Raw genomic sequence first — 23880 nt, 5'->3', positions numbered from 1 at the left:
ATACTTAACTTACTGAGCTAACAGGCCAGGGCCAGGTCTATACCGTTTTTAATTCCACTGCAATATATGAGAAGCACTATTTTAAAGTATTCATATTGTTGCCTGACCTGGTGGTGGCGCAGTGGATAGAGCTTCGGACTGGGATGCGGAAGGACCCAGGTTCGAGACCCCGAGGTTGCCAGCTTGAGTGCGGGCTCATCTGGTTTGAGCGAGGCTCACGAGCTTGGACCCAAGGTCGCTGGCTCCAGCAAGGGGTTGCTCGGTCTGCTGAAGGCCCGCGGTCAAGGCACATGTGAGAAAGCAATCAATGAACAACTAAGGTGTTGCAACGCGCAATGAAAAACTAATGATTGATGCTTCTCGTCTCTCTCCATTCCTGTCTGTCTGTCCCTGTCTATCCCTCTCTCTGACTCACTCTCTGTCTCTGTAAAAAAAAAAAAAATTAAAGTATTCATATTGTCTCTTAACTAAAATGTGACAGATTGTGTGTATCTCTAAGTTTATTTATATATTTATTTATTTGCAGAGGAACATTGAAGAAGCCGGTTGACTTTCCCCTTTATTGCTTTTAACCTTTTTTCTTATTCTCTGTATGTAACACAGGCTAGCATTATTGAAAATCCCAGAAGTGAGACGTGATATGAAAGAAACATTCTAGGCATTTTTAAGGTTATAATAAACATCTCATACTCTTGTGAGCCCTAGTTTGTCCTCTTATTTAGTCCCAAGAAGTCATTTTCATCAGTGAATTCATACTATTTTAAGATGTTCAACTAGTCTAGCTATTGTCTCAGTGGTATCTTGCTGGCCTGAGCTGTTTTCCTTTTGGTTACTTTTCAGGGACTGTAAGTGGAGATGAACAGTTTTACAATAGCAGCTGCAGGTTTTTTTTGTTTTTGGGGTTTTTTTTTACAGAGACAGAATCAGAGAGAGGGATAGATAGGGACAGACAGGTAGAAACAGAGAGAGATGAGAAGCATCAATCATCAGTTTTTTGTTGCGATACCTTAGTTATTCATTGATTGCTTTCTCATATGTGCCTTGACCGTGGGCCTTCAGCAGACTGAGTAACCCCTTGCTTGAGCCAGAGACCTCAGGTCCAAGCTGGTGGGCTTTTTGCTCAAACCAGATGAGCCCACGCTCAAACTGGCGACCTTAGGGTCTCAAACCTGGGTGGGTCCTCAGCATCCCAGTCCCACGCTCTATCTACTGTACCACCGCCTGGTCAGGCAGCAGCTGCAGTTTTAAAGCTACAGTAAACATCCAGTTTCAGAATTTTACATCTCAAAATCAGAGACCTTTTATGGTTTTTAAACTGCATTTACTGCCTGACCAGGCAGTGGCACAGTGGATAGAGCGTCGGACTGGGATGCGGAGGTCCCACGTTCGAGACCCCAAGGTTTTCAGCTTGAGCATGGGCTCATCTGGTTTGAGGAAAAAAAAAAGCTCACCAGCTTGGAGCCAAGGTTGATGGCTCGAGCAAGGGGTTACTCGGTCTGCTGAAGACCCACGGTCAAGGCACATATGAGAAAGCAATCAGTGAACAACTAAGGTGTCGCAACAAAAAACTAATGATTGATGCTTCTCATCTCTCTCTGTTTCTGTCTGTCTGTCCCTATCTATCCCTCTTTCTGACTCTCTCTCTCTGTAAAAAAAATAAAATAAATAAGTAAACTGCATTTACTTCTGATTATTAAGGATTCTTTTTTATTATTGATTGATTTTAGGTATTGATTGATTGATTGATTGCTTTTTAGAGAGAGGAGAGTGAGAGAGAAAGGGGGGGAGGGGCAGAAAGCATCAACTTGTAGTAGTTGTTTCCCGTATGTGCCTTGGCAAGCCTAGGTTTCGAACCAGCGAGTTAAATGTTTCAGGTCAACAGTTTATCCACTGCACTACCACAGGCCAGACATGATTGTTGAGGATTCCTAAGGGGACAGTGAGAAGGTTGGTGACTTGTGTAGAGAACTAATGGCTGCTATCTATCCGTGCACTCACTTCCCTTCTGTGTTGCCAGTGCTTACCTGGACTTCTGTCTTTCTACAGCAACAATGGTGTGGTTGGTGAATATGGCCAAAGGAGACCCAGAAGCCCAAAGGAAGGTCTCCAAAAGCTCCACTTACAATGTACAAAGTAGGTGACTTTTGTTTGGTAATTTCCTGGGTTTTAGGATCGTTGTCGTATCTTCTAGGCTAATAATGAGTTCTAAAGTGATTTTATTTTTTTCTTTGGTCATAAATTCCTTTGAGAATCTCCCGAAAGCTGTGGTAATTCCCAGTAAATAGATAACTATTAAGGAGTTCAGATGCCCCAAACCCCACAGTACAGCCATGGCACCCTAGGCTGAGAATTTCTGCTATTGAATACCATTAATACCAGTATGGAAAGGTTCAAGTTGAGGCTGATTTTTAAAAGAAAAGACAGTTCTCTCTCCAAACATGTTAAAAATGAATCTCTCTTATCTGACATAGCCAGAATAATTTTAAATAATTTTATTTGAGATGTGATCGTGTTTGGACTGAGAAGATAAAATACTGCAGAGGGACATGGCTTTGCTTTCTCGGGGAGGACAATAGGGTTCCCGAGGGCGGGAGATGGAAAGGCCCGTGTGGGTGCTACAGAAGATGTGAAGGAGAACTTGAGTTCGGAATTGTTATTAGAAAGAGCTGAACAGCAAAACAATATCAAAGTCAAGAAGAAAGGAATCTTCTTTTTTAAAGAACAGCTTATGAAGAAGCTGAAAACAGGCCGAGTAAAGATCGCTAAGAGCTGGGAAAAGGGCCGTAGTTGCCTTTCGTCAGAAAAGGAAGCGTTTCGGTTTTACAGAGCCAGGAACCTGCTGTTTTAGCCCTTGGGTCACTGAGGAGGATACTTTCAACTGAGAATTCCTGGGACCCAGTCAGGCTCGTTCTGCAAGTGAGCAAGGCAGCAGTAAATGGTGGCATGGTACCAGCAGTAGACCTAGCAGGGAAATAAGAAATATATTGAAAGTAATTGCTGCAAGCCTGGTTATTGTGTTAAGCTAAAGAAAATTAAAGACTGATTGTCTGTGAGTACATCTGTTTATATGTAGGTATGACTATGTATTTGGCCCATCAAGATTTTATTCTTTGGAGCCTATTTGGGGAGACAGAAACATTCAACAGGTAATTCACACAGTTGTGAGAGTCCTACAGAGGAGAAGTATGAGTTGCTATGGAGTTTATGGTAGAGGAATTTTATTCTGGGAAGTCAGTGAAGGCTTCCCGGAGGAAGTGGTACTAGATGGCCCGCTGAAGAAAGGAATTGCTTTCCAGAAGAGGAAGCCACAGGGCAGCACCATGGAGTGAGGAGGGGCAGGACCACCTGCCGAGTCCCTGGGGGGGGGGAGCTGCTGCTGGTGTCTGGGTGGGGCAGTTCTGGGTGGTATGGGGACTCTCACACTGCAGGATATTTCACACTCCCGGCCCCTCACCCACCAAGTGCTAATAGTGGCTTCAAGTATTACAATGACCAAAACTCATCCGCCAGTTATTTCCAAACACCTTCTGGAAGGGAGGCGCTACCCTCCAGTTGGAAACCACTGTTGGAAGAACTGGAAATTACACTGGAACAAGAGGGATGTCTGTACAAGGAAATAATTATAGAAATGGGAGGTTACCTGCCTGGGAACTTTGTCAAGAATTTGAGGATGAATTCATCATAATATAGAGAAAATTAGTTAAGGGGAAAATAACCGAGGCATTTTTTTCAGGGAAAACAAAGTACAAAAGAAGCAAATGTAATTAGACTGTATTTTGGTTATAGCAGAGTAGTTTCATTTTGAATAATATTTGCATTCTGACAGTATAAAAATGGAACTGAACATAAATTATGACACAGGGGGAGTGTGGAGAGAGTTATGAGTACATCTCCACACTGTGTGTTTACCTGTGTGCATGAGAACGGGAGCTAGGCTTCACCTCTCTGTAGGAAATGACTTAGATTTTAACCTGAAATAAAAACATCCAGATAAAGCACCATGACCATGCTATTTATATATAAATGACGATAGATCTCAGTTCCAAAAGAAACAGCTGAAAAGGTTGAAAGAAGGAGTGAGAGGGAGGGGCAGAGCGGGACTGCTGTTTTTATGTATAAACCCCGTGCTTGTATGATTTCATAAACTCCAAACCAGGGAAGATTTCAGTTTTGTGGAGACCTGGTAAGAAGAAGAATACAAATACAAAACTTCAAGGGCCCCTCTCAGAAAAAATCGGTGCGAGGGAGAGGCCTGAAGTTTGCCAGCTTTATTTACTCATGGTAAACCTACCTCTGCTATGAACGTGTGCCATTTTTATTTAAAATAAAAAATAGAGGAAAAAATGTATTATCAACTTCACTTAACGTGTATTAATTATTTTTTGATGTGGCAAAGATTTTCAACTATCATATTGTGCTCACAATTTTTAGACTGACTGATAGTCATTATGACAAAATGACTACCAGGTGTCCCCAAACTACAGCCTGTGGGCCGCTTGCTGCCCCCTGAGGCCATTTATCCGGCCCCCATTGCTCTTCTGAAAGGGGCACCTCTTTCATTGGTGGTCAGTGTACTGGAGTACTGTATGTAGCGGTCCTACAGCAGTCTGAGGGACAGTGAACTGCCCCCCTGTGTAAAAAGTTTGGGGACCCCTGGACCAGCCCATAAAAAAATGCACTCCCCCCTTCCCTTCGTCACTAAAGCCAGTGCTGAGTGCCATTGGTTAGGAAGCTTTCAGCTGCAAACATCAGAAAACCTAGCTCATTTGCTTGAAACAAAGGAGAAATGTGTTCTTTTATGTGACCAGAACCCTGAGGTGTAGTCATTTATGGGGTTGGTTAATTTTGTGGTTCATTGGTGTTATCAAGGGGCCAGGTTCTTTCCAGCTTCCTGATGAACCATCCTTAAGGAGAGGCTTGGTCCTTAGGCCACTGCTCCTCATGGTCACAAGATAACAAGTGCAGTTCCGGGCATCATATCCAGATAAGACAACATCCAGGGGAAGGAAGGAGTGGTTAGTGTCTTCCTAAGTTTCTCATCAAGAGTGAGAAATTCCCAGCAGGCTTTGCCTCATCACACATTGACTAGTACCAAACCCAAAGCCTCAGAGCTTTCTTTGGGAAGAGGAAGATAGGGGAGTACCATGCTTGGCTTGGATTGATCAGGATTTACCGTCAGAGTCATATGGGTGAGACTGCCCTCAGGAATAAGAGGACAAATGGCCGTTGGGTACGCAACCCACGGGCCCTTCATGTTTTGTGGTTTAAGAGCCAGTTAGCCTAGTTACAATGACAACAAGTGGTTCTTGTTTCCATGTAATATTTTTAAAAGGTATTAAGAAAGTTTTCTGAATATTACAGTTGTGATTTCTAATTTTCTTGAAGGCACAGGGAGTGAGTCACAAGATCCTGTGACAGAGAGTGATGATGGTGGCTTCAGTGAGGAGTGGGAAGCCCAGAGGGACAGTCGCCTGGGACCTCATCAGTCTACGCCCGAGTCACGAACTGCTGTCCAGGAACTTTCCAGCAGCATCCTAGCCAGCGAGGACCCAGAGGAAAGTATGTACACTGCTTTAGTGGAAACTCATGGATTCCCTTAGGTGCTGCAGCTTCAAACTCTCACAAAATGAAATGAATCAAGAGCCTTATAACAGCCCCACTTTTCATGGGAAGTGGCAATAGCTAGTGCTCTCTCATAGCACCATTTGTTAATGTCAGATTCTACCCCTTGGGTTTTCTAAATTGGCCCTTTACAGCCTGATCTTTGGCATTTGTTTTATAAGGTCAGTGATTTCTTTGAAATTATCTTTCCAGTTAGACTTCATGGCTGTAATATGCTTGTGTACAAATACTTTATTAATACTTTATACTCAATGTTTTAGCCTTTTACATTATAATTCCCTTTGTAGACAGCCCCTCCTAACTTCAGATTAATATTTCCTCTATCTGGGACCAATATTAAACTAATAATTGACATTCTTTCATCATCTTAGCACCACCACCACACAGCCATCATTTTGTGTGTGTTGTGACCGAGACAGAGAAAGGGACAGATAGGGACAAACAGATAGGAAGAGAGAGAGATGAGAAGCATCAATTCTTCATTGCGGCTCCTTAGTTGTTCATTGATTGCTTTCTCATATGTGCCTTAACGGGGGTGGGAGAGGGGAGCTACAGCAGAGAGAGTGACCCCTTGTTCAAGCCAGCAACCTTGGGCTCAAGCCAGTGACCATGGGGTCATTCATGTCTGTGATCCCACGCTCAAGTCAATGACCCTGCCCTGCGCTCAAGCTGGATGAACCCGTGCTCAAGCCGGCATCCTGAGGGTTTGAACCTGGGTTCTCTGCGTACCAGTCCTACCTTCTATGCATTGCGCCACTGCCTGGTCAGACTAAAGCCTATCTTTTAAACCTATAGTATTTGCTTGACTTTATCTTTTTGTGAAGAACTTATAAGGTTAAAAATGTGTGGCAGCCTGACCAGTTGTGGCACAGTGGATAGAGTGTTGACTTGGGTTGCTGAGGACCTAGGTTCTAAATTCCGAGATTGCCGGCTTGAGCGTGGGGTTGCCAGCTTGAGTGTAGAATCATAGAGATGATCCCACGGTTGTTGGTTTGAGCTCAAAGGTCACTGGCTTGAAGCCCAAGGCCGCTGACTTGCGCAAGGGGTCACTGGCTCAGCTGGAGCCCCCCAGTCAAGGCACAAATGAGAGGCAATCAATGAACAACTCAAGTGATGCAACTATGAATTGATGCTTCTCATTTCTCTCCCTTCTTGTCTGTCTGCCTGTCTTTCTGTCTCTCTCGCAAAAAAAAAACCCAAAACAAACAAACAAACAAAAATGTTTGACAACAGAAACCCTAGGACCTTTGCATTTCTGTGGAATTTTTAGGATCTGCTTGTCAGTTTTTAGAACACCCAAAACAATTTTGAAAGAGGAGGAAAATGTTGGTACACTATTTTTTAAAAGTTTAAAAACTTTTATGCGGCCTGACCTGTGGTGGCGCAGTGGATAAAGCCTTGACCTGGAATGCTGAGGTTGCTGGTTCAAAACCCCAGGCTTGCCTGGTCAAGGCACATATGGGAGTTGATGCTTCCTGCTCCTTCCCCCTTCTTTCTCTCCTCTCTCTCTAAAAATGAATAAATAAATTTAAAAAAATAAAAAAAAGACATTTAAAAACTTTTATGCTCCAAAAGATGACAGTAAGAGACTTGTACACCCATGTTTTTGTGAGAGACCATGGCTGCTGAAGGGGGAGAGAGAGAGAGAAGGGAGAAGGGTGGAGAAGCAGATGGGCACTTCTCCTGTGTGCCCTGAGCAGGAATCAAACCCGGGACATCTACATGTAGGGCCGACGCTCTGCCACTGAGCTGACCGGCCAGGGCCTATACTTTAAAAAAAAAATAGCCTGACCAGTGGTGGTGCAGTGGATAAAGCATCAGCCTGGAACACTGAGGTTGCCAGTTCGAAACCCTGGGCTTGCCTGGTCAAGGCACATATGGAAGTTGATACTTCCAGCTCCTCCCCTCTTCTCTCTCTCTATCTCTCTCTCTCTATCTCTCTCTCCCCTCTCTAAAATGAATAAATAGGCCCTGGCCGGTTGGCTCAATGGTAGAGCTTTGGCCTGGTGTGCGGAAGTCCCAGGTTCGATTCCCGGCCAGGGCACACAGGAGAGGCACCTATCTGCTTCTCCACCCCTCCCCCCTCCTTCCTCTCTGTCTCTCTCTTCCCCTCCCACAGCGAGGCTCCATTGGAGCAAAAGATGGCCCGGGTGCTGGGGATGGCTCCATGGCCTCTGCCTCAGGCTGTAGAGTGGCTCTGGTCGCAACAGAGCGACACCCCGATGGGCAGAGCATCGCCCCCTGGTGGGCGTGCCGGGTAGATCCTGGTCGGGCGCATGCGGGAGTCCGTCTGACTGCCTCCCCATTTCCAGTTTCAGAAAAATACAAAAAAAAAAAAAAAAAGAATAAATAAAATCTTTAAAATAAATAAATAAATAAAAATCTGTTCATAATAAAAAAAAATACTAGCGATACGAAGTGTGGGTGAACATGTGAGGAAACTGGAACACTCAGGCATTGCTGGTGGGAATGTAAACTGGTACAGCCAGTTGGGCAGTAGGAATTTGACAATTTTCTAAAAAGCTAAACACAATCATGTAACCTAGCAATTTCGCTTCTTGGGGTCTACTCAATGAAAATGAAAACAGTCTGTCCACACAAAAATATGTATGTACAGTCATGTTCATGGCAGTGTTATTTATAGCAGCCCAAAAAGGAACACAGGCCAGATGTCCATCAGCTGGTAAATGGATAAACACTTAAATATATTCATACGATAGAAAATTATTCATCAGTAAGAAGGAATAAACTGCAGGCATGCAAGTATCATGGATAGATTTCAAAAACATGTTAAGTGGAGGAAACCAGTCACAAAAGACTTCATAATGAATGAGTCCATTTCTATGAAGTGTCTAGAAAGGCAAACTTGTAGAGAGCAGTGTTGGCTTAGGGCCTGGGGTGGGAGGGGACTAACTCCACGGGCACAGGTATTTTCTTAGAGTGATGGAAATGTGGGGGCTGTGAAAATGCTTATGCAATCATTGAATTCTACGCTTACACAAATAGGTGAATTTTATGAAATAAATTGTACCTCAGTAAAGCTGTGTTTTTAAAAAGGAGATGATACTTACGTAGGCTCTTATGTGGATTTATTAGAACAAGTGTAGGCATAAACTAGGCATTCAGTGGATGACTATTATTATTCGTTGTTACTTTTGATATGTAACAGCAGCATCTGCGGTTAAGACCCCAGAGTCAGCCACACAGAGTCTGAAACTCCTATTTTAAAAAAAGTCAGAAGAGAAAGAAAGAGAAAACCTGCTCAAGCCTGATTCTGCATGATGTCATTTACTGACTGCTCATTCCGTGCAGGGTGGAGGCGCAGTGACATTTTTGAATTGTAAGATCATAGCAAAGAGTGACAAACTTTTTCTGTTTGTAATCTTTTCTTTTTAGGGGGAGTAAAGCTTGGATTGGGGGACTTCATTTTCTACAGTGTTCTGGTTGGTAAAGCTTCAGCGACAGCCAGCGGAGACTGGAACACAACCATAGCCTGTTTCGTAGCCATATTAATTGTAAGTATGCACTAAACAAAACATGCCAGACACCTCATCTCGAAACTCTGATTATGCTGTCCCTTTAAGGCCATCCCGTTTTAACCCCTGCTGGGCTGAGTGGTCCAGTCACCTGGGGAAGAGCTTTTTTTTTTTTTTTTTTTACAGAGACAGAGAGAGAGTCAGAGAGAGGGATAGACAGGGACAGACAGACAGGAATGGAGAGAGATGAGAAGCATCAATCATCAGTTTTTTGTTTTTAAACCTTAGTTGTTCATTGATTGCTTTCTCTTATGTGCCTTGACCGTGGGCCTTCAGCAGAGCGAGTGACCCCTTGCTCGAGCCAGCAACCTTGGGTCCAAGCTGGTGAGCTTTGCTGAAACCAGATGAGCCCCGTTCAAGCTGGCAACCTCGGGGTCTCGAACCTGGGTCCTCCGCATCCCAGTCTGATGCTCTATCCACTGCACCACCACCTGGTCAGGCGGGAAGAGCTTTTTAAAAACAATAATTAAACTTCACCTAAGTAGTTCTCTGCCTCACTCTACATTAAAATCATCTGGGACCTTTTAAAACTGTGTGTGTCCCCACCCTGAGATATTCTGATTTAATTTATTTCAGTTTTTTTTTTTTTCATTTTTCTGAAGCTGGAAACAGGGAGAGACAGTCAGACAGACTCCCGCATGTGCCCGACTGGGATCCACCCAGCACGCCCACCAGGGTCGGTGCTCTGCCCCCCAGGGGGCGATGCTCTGCCCATCCTGGGCGTCGCCATATTGCGACCAGAGCCACTCTAGCGCCTGAGGCAGAGGCCACAGAGCCATCCCCAGCGCCCGGGCCATCTTTGCTCCAATGGAGCCTTGGCTGCGGGAGGGGAAGAGAGAGACAGAGAGGAAAGCGCGGCGGAGGGGTGGAGAAGCAAATGGGCGCTTCTCCTGTGTGCCCTGGCCGGGAATCGAACCCGGGTCCTCCGCACGCTAGGCCGACGCTCTACCGCTGAGCCAACCGGCCAGGGCTATTTTATTTTTTTACGGGGACAGAGAGAGTCAGAGAGAGGGATAGATAGGCACAGACAGACAGGAACGGAGAGAGATGAGAAGCATCAATCATCAGTTTTTTGTTGCGACACCTTAGTTGTTCATTGATTGCTTTCTCATATGTGCCTTGACCGCGGGCCTTCAGCAGACCGAGTAACCTCTTGCTCGAGCCAGCGACCTTGGGTCCAAGCTGGTGAGCCTTGCTCAATCAAACCAGATAAGCCTGCGCTCAAGCTGGCGACATCAGGGTCTCGAACCTGGGTCCTCAGCATCCCAGTCCGACGCTCTATCCACTGCGCTGCCGCCTGGTCAGGCAGGTTTATTTTTTATTTTTAAAGTTTCCCAGGAAATTCTGAGAAGTACTTCTGATTAGGAACTGCTGTTTCAGGCAGCTTAGATGAGTAGGAGATTAGCTGTGTCCATAGGGGAAGTGGAGTCCCACTGGGTCCCTGAGTCTGGTGGTGGTGGGGGGGAGTTAGTGCATGCTCTCATGGAGGCCTGCTTACAGAGCCGGGCGCTTTCAAAACTAGAGTTTCAATAGCATGTTTCTTACTGATTTTCTTTTTTTACTAGAGATGAGATCTCTTTGATGTTTCATATGTGAGTGAAATTATTATAGATGAGAGCCTTTATATTGCATTTATTTTGTGATGACACTTATGATTGATGATGAGGATATAACCGGTTAGAATTTTGTGTATTTTATTTCTCTTTAGAGGTTAGTTTTCTGAATGAGTTGTGCCTTTTAATAAGAAAATTACTTATTCTGGATAAACCTGACATGATGCTGAGCCTCCAGAATTTATGGTTAGTGTCTCACTAACTACATTTAAAAATATAGTGAACACAGTATGGCTGCTCTGGGTTTCCAAGGCAGCAGCAACATACTTTTCGTAAACTTCTCTTGACATATTCTACGTGCATCTTTGCCCCCTGTCCCCTGCATAAAAACCACTCTTCCAAAAAATAAAAATTAAAAAAAAAATTAAAAAACCACTCTTCCCCTCCGGGATTGTAGCCAGCCAAACTAAACTCATGGTAGCCACTCAGATTTTGGCATTATTTAATTTTTTTCAAAAATACTTTTACTTCTTTTCAGGTTCTGTTCTTTATCTAGAATTAGGGGACGAAGAACCAAGTCTGTTTAAGTAATGAGCTCTGTGTGGCAAAGGAAAATGAATGTTGTTTCCAGGTTGAATGGAAATATTTGTTCTAAAGTTTGACCTCAAAGGATTGTATTCAATTAACTAAATTAAAACTAAGACTTGTGATTGAGTTGTTTTGCACAAAATACTTTCATAATTCTGCCTGAGTTGTGTCTTTTCCCCTCTGCCCCGCAGGGTTTGTGCCTTACATTATTACTCCTCGCCATTTTCAAGAAAGCATTGCCAGCCCTTCCGATCTCCATCACCTTTGGGCTGGTTTTCTACTTTGCCACAGATTATCTTGTGCAGCCCTTTATGGACCAGTTAGCATTCCATCAATTTTATATTTAGCAGATTTGCGATTCCACTCCCATGGATTTTTCTTCTTTGACTATAATTAAATCTGTGAAGGACAAAGGTGATTTTCCTGTGTCCACATCTAACAAAGTCAAGATCTCCAGCTGGACTTTTGCAGCTTCCCTCCAAGTCTTCCTGACCACCTGCACTGTTGGACATTGGAAGGAGGTGTCTACGGAAAACAGTTTGAACATATGTCATTGTGGTGAACTGAGTCCCCTGGTGCAACAACTGCCAGATCCAAGGGACAAGGACAAGGCAAAGTGATGGGCCGAGAAGTTGCTTGCTTTCACCAGCAGTTTGGCCCTTGGTCACAGGTGGATTTTACCCACACTGCAGACTCTCAGGACTACCATTATTAAGCGGTTACATGAAGCGGTTTACACCAAACAGGACTCATCATCTTAAACAACGTGCTGAAATCAACCTAGGAAGTCTGTGTTGAATCCTAAACCTGCCGAGGAGGTGCTGTAAGGAGAGCAGGTGCCTGAGCGAGATGGGAAGGTGGAAAGGGGTTCGGACTTTCACTTTCAGACTTTTTTTGCTGCAGACTTACCATTTTTAAATAAGACTTTTTTCACCTCAGTCAAGGCAGATAGACAAGTTGATTTTGACAGTTTTTGTTCTGAAGCACTGAGACTCGTTACCATCCCTGGTTGCCATTTCTCCCCAAGGCCAGTATGGATTTATTTGAAGTTGCTTTATCTTAAAAATCTTAACCTCAGGTTCCAAATTCAGTAATTTCTGGAAGTAATGGAACTAGAACTCAATGATTCTCTTTCATTCTTAGGCAAATTCTGGTTTTATCCCCAAATTCCTAACTTTGAGACATCCTTGTAGGTTTGTTTGCCCTGATGCATTCTTTGTTCCCCACCTCTCCCTCCGCTCCCCTGCAAGCCTTTCTCTCCTCCAGCGAAGACGACAGCTCTGTGGCAGCAGACGGTCCCGCATTCTGGGATGTTGCTCTGTGGTGCGGAGAACGTGTTGTGATGGCAGTGCTGTCGGCCGCACTGTCCTCACCTCGTCAGTAGCAAATACAGCGTGTGCCCAAAGGCGGTAGCATTAAAGAGTAAAATGGCCGGTGAAGTGCTCTCTGTCCTGGCTTTTCTTTTTTTAGTACAGCCCATTGTCTCTGGCTGGCGGTCTGTCAAGTCATGGTCAGTTGCATCAGTGCAAAGCAAGAGTTTGGGGAAGTCATTATTACACTTGGGGAGCTGGGGGAGAACCCAGGGTTGGGGAGGAGAACCAGGTGCCAAGAGAAGAAAGAAGGGCCTGCAGCAGCTACTGGGACGGGATGAGCTCATGTCCGGGGACAGGTGAACCTGTCAGGGTGCTCTGTGGCTCCCCGGCCTTGCCTTTTGTTCCAGTGCACTCCGTGTGGGCTGGGCAGTGGAGCGCGGCCCGTGCACTTCGGTTGGACAGCGCACATAAACAGCCATTGCCATGGGCACACGGCACCTCTGAGTGACGCTTTGCCAGGGCACCGGCCTTCTGTACCACAGACAACCCTGAGCCCTGTGATCGGCCGGTAAGCGTGCGTAAGGAACATGGTTTCCCTGTGGCTGAAGCAAGACCAGCTTTTCCTCTGGGTCCCACTGCTTTCTCTCAGCCTCGTATGTGATCTGGTTTGGGACTGGTTCTCCTTGGAGTTTTGAATATTTGCTTTCTGTCATGGAATAGTTCTTTGAAACTAGCGTTGGGAGAGTGTCGGCACTAACCTGGACGTAAGGAAGAACGGGCTGCCGTCACATCAGGCGGGTGAGGACTGCAGGGGAACGAGCCTGCTGTGCAGAGAAAGGGGCCGGGGGGGGGGGGGGCTCGTCTCCCTTTGTTAGCCCTTTCTTCCAAGATTTTTTTCCTGCTCAGTCTTATGGCAGTGTGGTGTTCTAGAAAGACACCATTCAACAGCTACAACCAGTTTGTGATTTGAAGCTGTCCTGAGGGAGCCCTGATTTAGAACAGTTTGTCTGTGCGAAGGCCCCAGATGTGCTGTATCTTTCCTGAAAGGCTTCTCTGAGGAGGGGCTGTGTGGTGTGTGTGTGTGTATGTGTGTGTGTGTTTGAATCCACCCCATGTGTTATTGTCCTGTGTGGAAAGATTGCGATAAATCTGTCACTTTCTACAGGATAGAACCACATCTCAGCACAGAGGGGACACATCTTATTCTTTAAATCACCAATCTTAGAACACAGAACTTTTCCTTCAGATCTTTTTAGAATCAGTTCAGTTATTTCTGGAATATCAAACTGCTCATCGTCCACCATGAAAATGGGTTGTCATTAGAGAGAACAGTAGCAATTCCTCTGAGGGTGCCCCTCACACGGGCCAGCGGTGGCTGTGGGGCCCGGCAGTGCAGGCATAGAGCCTGTGCGGCCACACCAAGCCTCTCGGTGAAAGAAGGAAAACAGGAGGAAAAAGCGACCAGACTTCTGGGTCTGACTGCCCTGCAGAAGAGTTTGTATACAGAATGCAGCTCCACACTAGCCTGAGAAAGTACCAACCGTCTCTGGGAGATTTGTAGGGTTTTTTCGAAGAAGAAGGACTCCCTTTCCTGTTTGTGATTCTCAGGCTAGTGTGTGGTCTTGGGATCACAGCTCTCACTAAGTGGCTAAATTTCTTGTTCAGAATATAGAGAAGCTTTCTAAGCAACTTGAAACATTCATAAGTGGGCAAATTACTGATTTCACTACAGAATTAATAACTAAACAGGTGGTGTTTTCCTTTTAAACTCCCAGATCTTTATTTTAAAAAGTTTCCCTTGGTTTTTGCCTGATTGGTGGTGGCACAGTGGATAGAGTGTTGATCTGGGATGCTGAGGTCTCAGGTTCAAAACCCCGAGGTCACTGCCTTGTGGGTGGGGTCACTGGCTTGAGCATGGGGTCATCGGACATGATCCCATAGTCACTGGCTTGAATTCAAGGTCACTGGCTTGGCTGGAGGCCCCCTCCCTGGCCTGTCAAGGCACCTGTGAGAAGCAATCACTGAACAACTAAAGTGACAAAACTATAAGTCGATGTTTCTCATCTCTCCCTTCCTGTTCCCCCCCCTAAAAGAAAGTTTCCCTTGGTTTTAAAAACCATTCATAACAGATGTTTGAATAAATATATGTTTAACACTTTTCCTTTACTTAGCCTCAAAAAAACTTGTATGTGTAGTTTTATTCATAATTTGTAGAATGTGAGTCGGAAGTGAAGCCATCACATAAGATCCTCCAGGGTCAGGTGTGTCCAGGAAGTCTGACCCCAACTCCCCACTGCCCAGCCATGCATATTTCCCTGTTTGAGATCTAGACCTGGAAGAAAAATTGTTGTCACCAGTATGGTAAGATTTGTTCAGTCTCTTCCATGGTGCTGGAGTCTAAAGATGCAACGATGAGCCCTGGCCAGGTAGCTCAGTTGGTTAGAGCATTGTCTTGATATGCCAAGGTTGTGGGTTTGATCCCCAGTCAGGGCACATACAAAAATCAACCAATGAATGCATAAATAAGTGGAACAATAAATTGATGTTTCTGTCTCTCCTCATCCTAAAACTCAACATTTTAAAAAAGATGAATATGATCTGTCCTCAAAATACAGCTGTAGTCTCTTGTTTTCTGATACAGCCGTTCTTTAACTTTGCTAAAATATTGGGTACTTGTCAGTAACTGCTTTCACAGTGACTGTTATTGAGGATTTAGAAAATTGATGTTATAAAGGTGACTTGATTTCTTCCAGAAACCCATCCTTTCAGTACAGTACTTCTTTTTCTCTAAATTTGCTTTTGGATAGTTTATAAAGAGCAGTCGACCCACCGTTCCCCTCACCTCCAAGGGTGTCCTGATCATTGAGTTTGGGAAAAGACTTGAAAATTGGCCACTTGGTTCTGCTCTGGGAAGACAATATCATATCACCATCGTAAGTCTGAGCCCAGAAGTGATCCTTGTGATCTTTCCTGTTTTTAAATTCTCAAAACACAGGGGAAAGAAGACAGTGGTGCCCGCTCCCCACGACCCTCGTTGAGACGGCCGAGCAGAGTGTACCACAGAGTGTCATCGCGCCCCCTCGCTGGTCATCTGGATGGAACTGTTCGAACAGTCCTCCTCTCTGGTAGCCTGGAGCTGAAATGAGTCCCTTTCTTTTTTTTTAAGATTTTATTTATTCATTATGGGGGGATAATGATAGAGAGATAGAGAGAGAAGGGCGGAGGAGAAGAAAGCATCAACTTCCGTATGTGCCTTGACCAGGCAAGCCCAGGGTTTTGAACCGGCAACCTCAGCGTTTCCAGGTTGACACTTTATCCGCTGCGCTACCACAGGTCAGGCATGAGTCCCTTTCTTGAACATCAAAGCCATTGCCCAGGGCCGCTGGCAGCATTGAGAAAGTAGTTGGGTCCATCCTGGGCCCTAAAGTGTGAGGTATTAGCACTTCAGTCTCATCTGTGTAGCAGGAAAGATTTCCCAGGAAGCAATTTTTCTTTTAAAATAAATCCCTGTTGCCTCAGGGCACGTTCACTCACCCGTCTGGGGGATAGAGTACAGGATAGGTTTCTTTCCTGTGCAGCAGGCGGGCCGGGCTGCAGGTCCAGCAGGACCATTGACTCTCACAGGTTTATTGTCTGGCTTTTGCTTCTACAGACACTGCTTGTTACATGATTCAGACAGGCCGAATGCATCTTTTGAATTCTGGGTAAGATATTTTGCTAGATGATTGCAGATTTTCCTGTGTCTGTCAGAAAAATAAAGCCCGTGTGATGCCAGAAGCGCTCGTTTTCTTACGTGAAGGGAGAGTAACGTGTAACTGGGAGACGGCTCAGCAATGTCAGGAAACAGCTCAGAAACACAAATACATTGTTGCTGTCCTCCCTCAGCACAGCCTGTGGGTAACAGCAGGCCACGTCTCTGAACGGTGCGATAGTAAATCTATTTATGAGAAGTCTCAGAGTAATAGTTTCTGAAAATATATTTTTCTAGAAAATTTTTAATGTAAAAACTGTCAAAACAAGAACTTATAGGACATGTATGTATGTTGCAGTACAGTGCAAATATTTCATGTGCTGAAGGATAATCTTGTTAAAATTATTATTATGTAGGTCATATCAATGGGAAACACCAACATCACTTTTGTGTTTTTTGTTTGTTTGTTTGTTTTTGTATTTTTCCGAAATGAGAAGGGATGGGGTGGGGGGAGGCAGACAGACAGACTCCCGCATGCGCCCGACTGGAATCCACCCGGTGTGCCCACCAGGGGGCAATGTCGGCCCCTCTGGGGTGTTGCTCTGCTGCAGCCACAGCCATTCCAGCACCTGAGGCAGAGGCCATGGAGCCATCCTCAGCACCTGGGCCAACTTTGCTCCCATGGAGCTTTGGCTGTGGGAAGGGAAGAGAGAGAGAAAAAGGAGAGCAGGAAAGGTGGAGAAGCAGATGGGCGCTTCTCCTGTATACTCTGGCTGGGAATTGAATCCGGGACTTCCACATACTGGGCCGATGCTCTGCCACTGAGCCAACCGGCCAGGGCCACCAACATTACTTTTGTTGACCTGGTAGAGCATAGGTTGTCTTATCACTCTGTCCCCAAATTCCACCGAACCTTTTAGTAAACAGTGAATAGTACATACAATGTTGAGAATTACTGATCAGAAATAAGTTTGAATTACTGATCAGAAATAAGTTTGTGGCATAAAAAACCAAAGCAGACCGTTGTCTTCAGAAGGAACGTGTAGAAGATGAACGTGTTCCTGGCTACAGTGGCTCGGGGCATCGGGATAGGAAGGGTGTCTGTTTTCTCCTTGGGAATCGGAGGCATCGTTTGCTTTTATGAATCTTGTAGGCAGTGTCGCTGGAGTCTGCCACAGAGCATCCTGCTTTTCATCATTAGCTGGGAGAGGTGTCTGGGCCCTGAGGAAGGTGCTCTGGATGAAGAATGCCCTGGAGCGGGTTTGAGGGGTTGCAGTAATGAGGCTGGATTTCCTTTTTTTTTTTTAATTGAATTTATTGGAGGAGGCTGGATATTATGCATCATTAAGGTAAGTACCACAGTTTCCTGTGGCCCAACTATTCTCTCTGGGGCTGAGGGGGTGGAAGAGGAGGAAGGAGGGAGAGACCCTGCCCACCAGTAGCTTAGGACATTAAGAGGGAGAGGGTACCGCATACTTGAGCACAAGCAACACAATTGTGACTCCGTGGTGACTCACTACATTGAACTTGGGAATGGAGAGTAAAGGAGAGGGCCACAAAGGACAGGGTTTAAGATCAAGAGTTTCCTCCAGAAGCCTGACCAGGCAGTGTAGTGGATAGAGCATCGGACTGGGATGCGGAAGACCCAGGTTCGAGACCCCAAGGTCGCCAGCTCGAGCGTGGGCTCATCTGGTTTGAGCAAAAATTCACCAGCTTGGACCCAAGGTCACTGGCTCAAGCAGGGGTTACTCGGTCTGCTGAAGGCCTGTGGTCAAGGCACATATGAGAAAGCAATCAATGAACAACTAAAGTGTCACAGTGCGCAACGAAAACTAATGATTGATGCTTCTCATCTCTCTGTTTCTATCTGTCTGTCCCTGTCTATCCCTCACTCTGACTCTCTCTCTGTCTCTGTAAAAAAATAAAATTAAAATTAAAAAAATAGTTTCCTCCAGAAACATAAAATTTGAAGTAAATTTGGCAAGAATTAAAGAATCTGAACTGGCAAGAAGGCAAAGAACACATACTTACAATCAGGAAGGAGGAAGTATGGGGGAAGTACCTAAGGATAATTGTTTTTTAATTTTTATTTATTCATTTTAGAAAAGGGAGAGAGAGAAAGGGGGAGGAGCAGGAAGCATCAACTCCCATATGTTCCTTGACCAGGCAAGCCCAGGGCTTCAAACCAGTGATCTCGGCATTCCAGGTCAATGCTTTCTCCACTGCGCCATCACAGGTCAGGCAAGGATAATTGGTTTTTTAGTTAAGGTGATTTAGCCAGAGGAAACCTCAGCAAACAAAATCTGTTTCCATATTTACTTAGAATAGACTTTCTTCATTAAATGACTTGTAGAAACCATGGAGGATGGTGACCTGACCTACCACAGGGACCTCTTTTGTTGCACCAAAGTTGGCTCTTAACTTGGGCTGGCATTTCTGTCTCTGGTATGGCGCCCTCTAAAGGGAAGAGATGGAAGAGCATGAGAAACCAGGTCTGTGGGAGATCTGACTCTTGGGAGAAGGGGTGGGATACTCTTGATTCCTCTTTGTCTTTTTCTCTAAAGTTTTAAAAAATATGCCTGACCTCTGATGGCGCACTGGATAGAGTGTTGACTTGGAATGCTGAGGTCACCTGTTCAAAACCCTGGGCTTGCCCAATCAAGGCACATTATGGGAAGCAACTAGTATACTTTGATGATTCCCATTCCTCCCCCCTTCTCTCTCTCTCTCTCTCTCTCTCTCTCTCTCTCTCTCTCTCCTTTCTCTAAAATCAATAAATAAAATCTTAAAAATTATGTAGTAACCCAGGGTCAATTTCACATGCAAAAGAGGAAAGAATATTAATCTTCTCCATAGCATACTTCAAGGTGGACTGCAGGGAAATTTTGACTGATTTGTTTTTCTGGGTAGCCAACCTAGTCAGGAACCACTGAAGTCAAAGATATACATACAAGGATGATTTATGCCTGACTGGGTGATGGCGCAGTGGATAGCGTGTCGGACTGGGACTCAGAGGACCCAGGTTCAAGACCCTTGGGTCAACCGCTTGAGCATGGGGTTGCTGAGTTGAGCATGGGCTCATAGACATAACCCCATGGTCTCTGGCTTGAGCCCAAGGGTCTCTGGCTTGAAGCCCAGGGTAGCTGGCTTGAGCAGAGGGTCACTCGCTCTGCTGTAGCCCCCAGTCGAGGCACATATGGGAAAGCAGTCAATGAACAACTAAGGTTCCACAACAAAGAGTTCATGCTTCTTCTCCCCATCTGTCTGTCCCTCTCTCTGACTCGCTGTCAAAAAAAGTGCCTGACCAGGTGGTGGCGCAGTGGATAGAATATTGGACTGGGAAGCAGAAGACCCAGGTTCAAGACCCCAAGGTCACCAGCTTGAGCGATGAACAGGTCCCCAGGGTGGGGACCAGCTTCCCCCCAAGGTGCGAAGGAGCTGGGTGCGAACATTCAGTCATCTGGCTTGAGCAAAAAGCTCACCTCACCAGCTTGGACCCAAGGTCACTGGCTCGAGCAAGGAGTTACTCGGTCTGCTGAAGGCCCAGGGTCAAGGCACATATGAGAAAGCAATCAATAAACAACTAAGGTGTTGCAACGAAAAACTGGTGATTGATGCTTCTCATCTCTCTCCGTTCCTGTCTGTCTGTCCCTATCTATCCCTCTCTCTGACTCTCTCTCTGTCTCTGGAAAAAAAAAAAAAGTGGAAACAACACTGTCAGCTAGATAAGTATATTTACGCTGAATTTGTGATTTTTTAAAAATTTATTTTTACAGTGACAGAGAGATAGATAGGGACAGACAGGAACGGAGAGAGATGAGAAGCATCAATCATCAGTTTTTTATTGCGACACCTTAGTTGCTCATTGATTACTCTCTCATATGTGCCTTGATCGTGGGCCTTCAGCAGACCGAGTAACCCCTTGCTTGAGGTGAGCCTCGCTCAAACCAGATGAGCCTGCGCTCAAGCTGGCGACCTCGGGTCTTGAACCTGGGTCCTCAGCATCCCAGTCTGACGCTCTATCCACTGCACCACCACCTGGTCAGGCTGAATTTGTGATTTTTAATGGTGTGCATCCCCTCCAGACATGGCTGTCAAGGTGAGGAACCCATGGTAGCCTCTCACATAACCCATCAAATAAACTGAGGAGAGATTTTGGGGCTTTATCCTGCACCTAGATTTTTGTCCATCAAGAACTATAACTCAAGCCTGACCTGTGGTGGCGCAGTGGATAAAGCGTCGACCTGGAAATGCTGAGGTCACCGGTTTGAAACCCTGGGCTTGCCTGGTCAAGGCACATATGGGAGTTGATGCTTCCTGCTCCTCCCCCCTTCTCTCTCTCTGTCTCTCTCTCCTCTGTCTCCTCTCTAAAAATGAATAAATAAAATAAAATAAAAAACTTATAAAAAACAAAAAGAACTATAACTCAAATAATAATTTGGGTGTTTTTTTTTTGTTTGTTTACTCATTGGATTTTCTAACATATACTATAAAATAGCATTAAATTTAATTGTATAGTGAGATGACTAGGGGTTAACTTGCATGAGCCCGGTAGATGTGAATGTGTGATTTCTTCAGATTTTCTGAAGTGTTGAAAATGACCTCGGTGCCATCCTGCCATTGCCATCGTGGAGGTCTGCCTGGGACGCCTTGTTGTGGAGACTCCTAACCCAGCCTCCCACTCTGCTCCCCCCCAGTTCAGGGCTCAGCTCTGGGATAACCCAGCCAGAGGTCCCCTGGTTTGGAAGCATCATCGAGCCTGAGGACGGAAACGTCCCAGCGGAGGGCGGAAGGCTCTTCTCTCCTGGGTAACCGGCACAGGGCCCGGGAACCATGAGGGTGTCTGCCTTCGTTCTGCCTTCTTCCCTACCTGCTCTCTAGAGCACAGCTGGGAGAGCCAGGCCAGGCTTCCCGTCTTGTTGATGTGGCCACTTCGTCTCTCAGGTTACTGTAGTGGTCGTTTGGAAGTGAGCTCCACAGATGTTTAAGGGCTTCAGCCATTGTTAGATGCCCCTAGTGAAGCCGCCTGCCTGGGGTGAATGTGCTGTTAATGGCACAGCCTGTTTGGCTCTCTGCTGATGGAGGATACCCCCCTGAAAGCCAGAGCGCCACTTTGTACCAGCTGGGCCCAGGCAATGACCCCAGCGACAGGGAGAGAGGAACCCGGGTCCTCTGCACCTGTCCACATGTAGCAGGTTATCCTCTGGGGGACTCTTTCCCTAACAGGCAAGGATCAAAGTCCCCCTTTCTCATCTGTGTTATAGACAGACTCATGAGATCAGTCATAGGCCGGTTACAAGTGATTACGTAACTTCTGTCATGAAAGCTGTGACTCACCAACGCACTCCAAGCATTTGATAATTGTTACATGAATTGATTTTTGTTTTCAAGTCAAATGCACTGGTAAACATTTCTGTGAGGGGAGGCAGCCATCTGACCGAAAGAGTTCCCACGCTAGTGGGAGTTCACCCCTACCAGGTGGGGATGCTGCCAGGCCAGCCACGTTGCCAGGCCCTGCTGACATGTCCCTGGCCAGCAGTGCCCGGGTCTCTTCCCCGCCAGCCCCTGGCTGCTTGGAAGGCTCTGCCTGTCTGTCCCTGGCAGCACACCAGCGTGCTGGTGGGGCAGGCAGGGAGCAGGGCAAGGCCTGGCGCCCCTCACCCTCACCGGGCCCCTACCCCTGGGGCTGGAGACAAGTCTGGCCCCATCTCCCCTCTGGGAACGTGGCCAACCCAGCTGTTTACCACAGCCCCTCCCTGACTCACCCTCTCTGCCCCATCCCAGCATAAGTTTCTCACCGCCCAGCCCCAGGATTCTGTCTCTGCCTGGGGGAGTCCCCCTCCCAGGCCAGGCTTGCGTCCTCCATTTCCCTGAGGTTTGCTGCTCCTGAGGCGTCCTCCTCCCCACCACACTCCTAGTGATTCCCGAGCAAGGCAACCTTTGTCTGTAGCCTGGCTCCCTGCACAGGGAAGCCCTCAGACGTCTTGTTCATCCCGATGCCTCAGCCAGATGAGGGGAGCCATGTGGGAAAACTCACACAGACCATGGGGGTGCATCTCCTTCGGGAGTGACCTGCGCCCCGGGGTGGGGACCAGCTTCCCCAGAGGTGCGAAGGAGCTGGGTGCGAACATGCAGCATCCCATCCCCGCTCTCCTAGGAGTTGCTCAAACAGTGCTTGGTGAATAAATGAGGTAACGGGTGGATTCAGGGTCCACAGGAAGGGATTTCCGTGCAGGATGATGTCAACAAGGCACATGCATGGGAACGTGTCTTAAGTAAGAACAAACATGAACCAGTTTTGCCCTTGTTTACAAGGCTGTGTGGAAAGTGTGGAGCCTGAAGTCAATTGGCCTTATTTGCTTAAGAGACCAGTATTTATAAATTGGTGGTCAGGGTTGAATCCAAACAGGAATCCTCCCCCAGACCACATTTATGACATCTTAAGAAACGTATGGGTTTGTCCTGTGGGTCAATGTCACCATGCTAAATGTGAGAGGAATAAAGGAGAACACAGTTCTTAATGCTTCTTCTTATCCCTCATTTAACCAAGAAAAACTCCAGAGGAACATACTTGCCCCATAAACCAACGTCCACTGAACATTTAATATGAATGTGCCCCAGAGACGATGCTCAACCCGTCACACGCATTGTTTCGGTCACCGTCAGCCCACCCTTGAGTAGGGGCCTGCTACCCGCATTTTACAGTGAGAAAATGGGAGCTTTGAGAGGATGAGGAACAGTCCTAAACTTACACACGGCAAGGAAGTGGGCGGGGCTGCCCCACCGGCAGTGGGGGGTCTGAGGCCAGCGCCCACGCTTCTTACCTCCAGGTCAGAGCCCCGGGAGACCTGCTTCTGTCCAACTGGATCGCCTCTCTGGGCCTTTGTTTTCTCCTTTGTAAAATGCAGCGTCTGATAACATTTCTCAAGGTTTCTCACTGAACCTGCTGTTGTATCTTGGAAGTTGTTTATTTTAGTATTTATTTCTTATTTACATTAATCTACTGCCTTCTTTTGAAAATGAAGAAAATGGCATGCATGAAGGTTGACTTGCCAGAGATACCCGGCCAGTGAGGGTAGATGCCAGACTCCAACCCAGCTGGCTGTCAGAACAGCTGTCATGCCTCCCCTCAGCCCCACTGGCTCCCAGGTGTGGGCCCACACGTGGCCCCAGCCATGACGGGATTCAGCAGGCACGTCATCTGCACACCGGGCTGATGCTGCTAACCAGAATCCCGTTTGCTCTGTGCTATGTTGTGTTAAATTTGTATGTTCTACAACCCTTTATTGGTAATTATGAAACTCAAAAGGCTCTGAGCACTGAAAGGTCTCCCATAAATTTGTGAGAACTGGCCCTTCTAAACTCTGAGTCTTGATTTATCCTGTGCAGGTAAATAATTATGTTTTGCTTCAGATCTACGAGTGTGTGTGTGTGTGTGTGTGTGTGTGTGTGTGTGTGTGTGTGTGTGTTTAAATTGATTTGGGAGAAAGGGAGAACATTGACTTGTTGTTCCACTTACTTATGCATCCATTGGTTGATTCTTGTATGTGCCCTGACTGTGGATAGAACTTGCAATG

General features: G+C 46.2%; 1 protein-coding gene across 2 annotated transcripts in view; it reads left to right on the top strand.

Annotated features, from left to right (window-relative positions):
• Positions 1 to 13441, top strand: part of PSEN1 (presenilin 1) — a 68379-nt gene extending 54938 nt beyond the window's left edge. For both annotated transcript variants that reach the window (XM_066273712.1, XM_066273713.1), the window contains 4 exons: positions 2047 to 2133; positions 5386 to 5559; positions 9019 to 9137; positions 11491 to 13441. In XM_066273712.1, the coding sequence (XP_066129809.1) occupies positions 2047 to 2133; positions 5386 to 5559; positions 9019 to 9137; positions 11491 to 11646 (536 nt within the window). In that variant the 3' untranslated portion in view covers positions 11647 to 13441. The remainder of the gene's footprint in view (positions 1 to 2046; positions 2134 to 5385; positions 5560 to 9018; positions 9138 to 11490) is intronic.
• Positions 13442 to 23880: the final 10439 nt, after the last annotated feature.

Source organism: Saccopteryx bilineata, chromosome 4, assembly GCF_036850765.1.
Source record: "Saccopteryx bilineata isolate mSacBil1 chromosome 4, mSacBil1_pri_phased_curated, whole genome shotgun sequence".
NCBI classification, from domain to species: Eukaryota; Metazoa; Chordata; class Mammalia; order Chiroptera; family Emballonuridae; genus Saccopteryx; species Saccopteryx bilineata.
The sequence above is the reverse complement of the archived record's forward strand: the minus strand, read 5'-3'. Positions and strand labels throughout refer to the sequence as shown.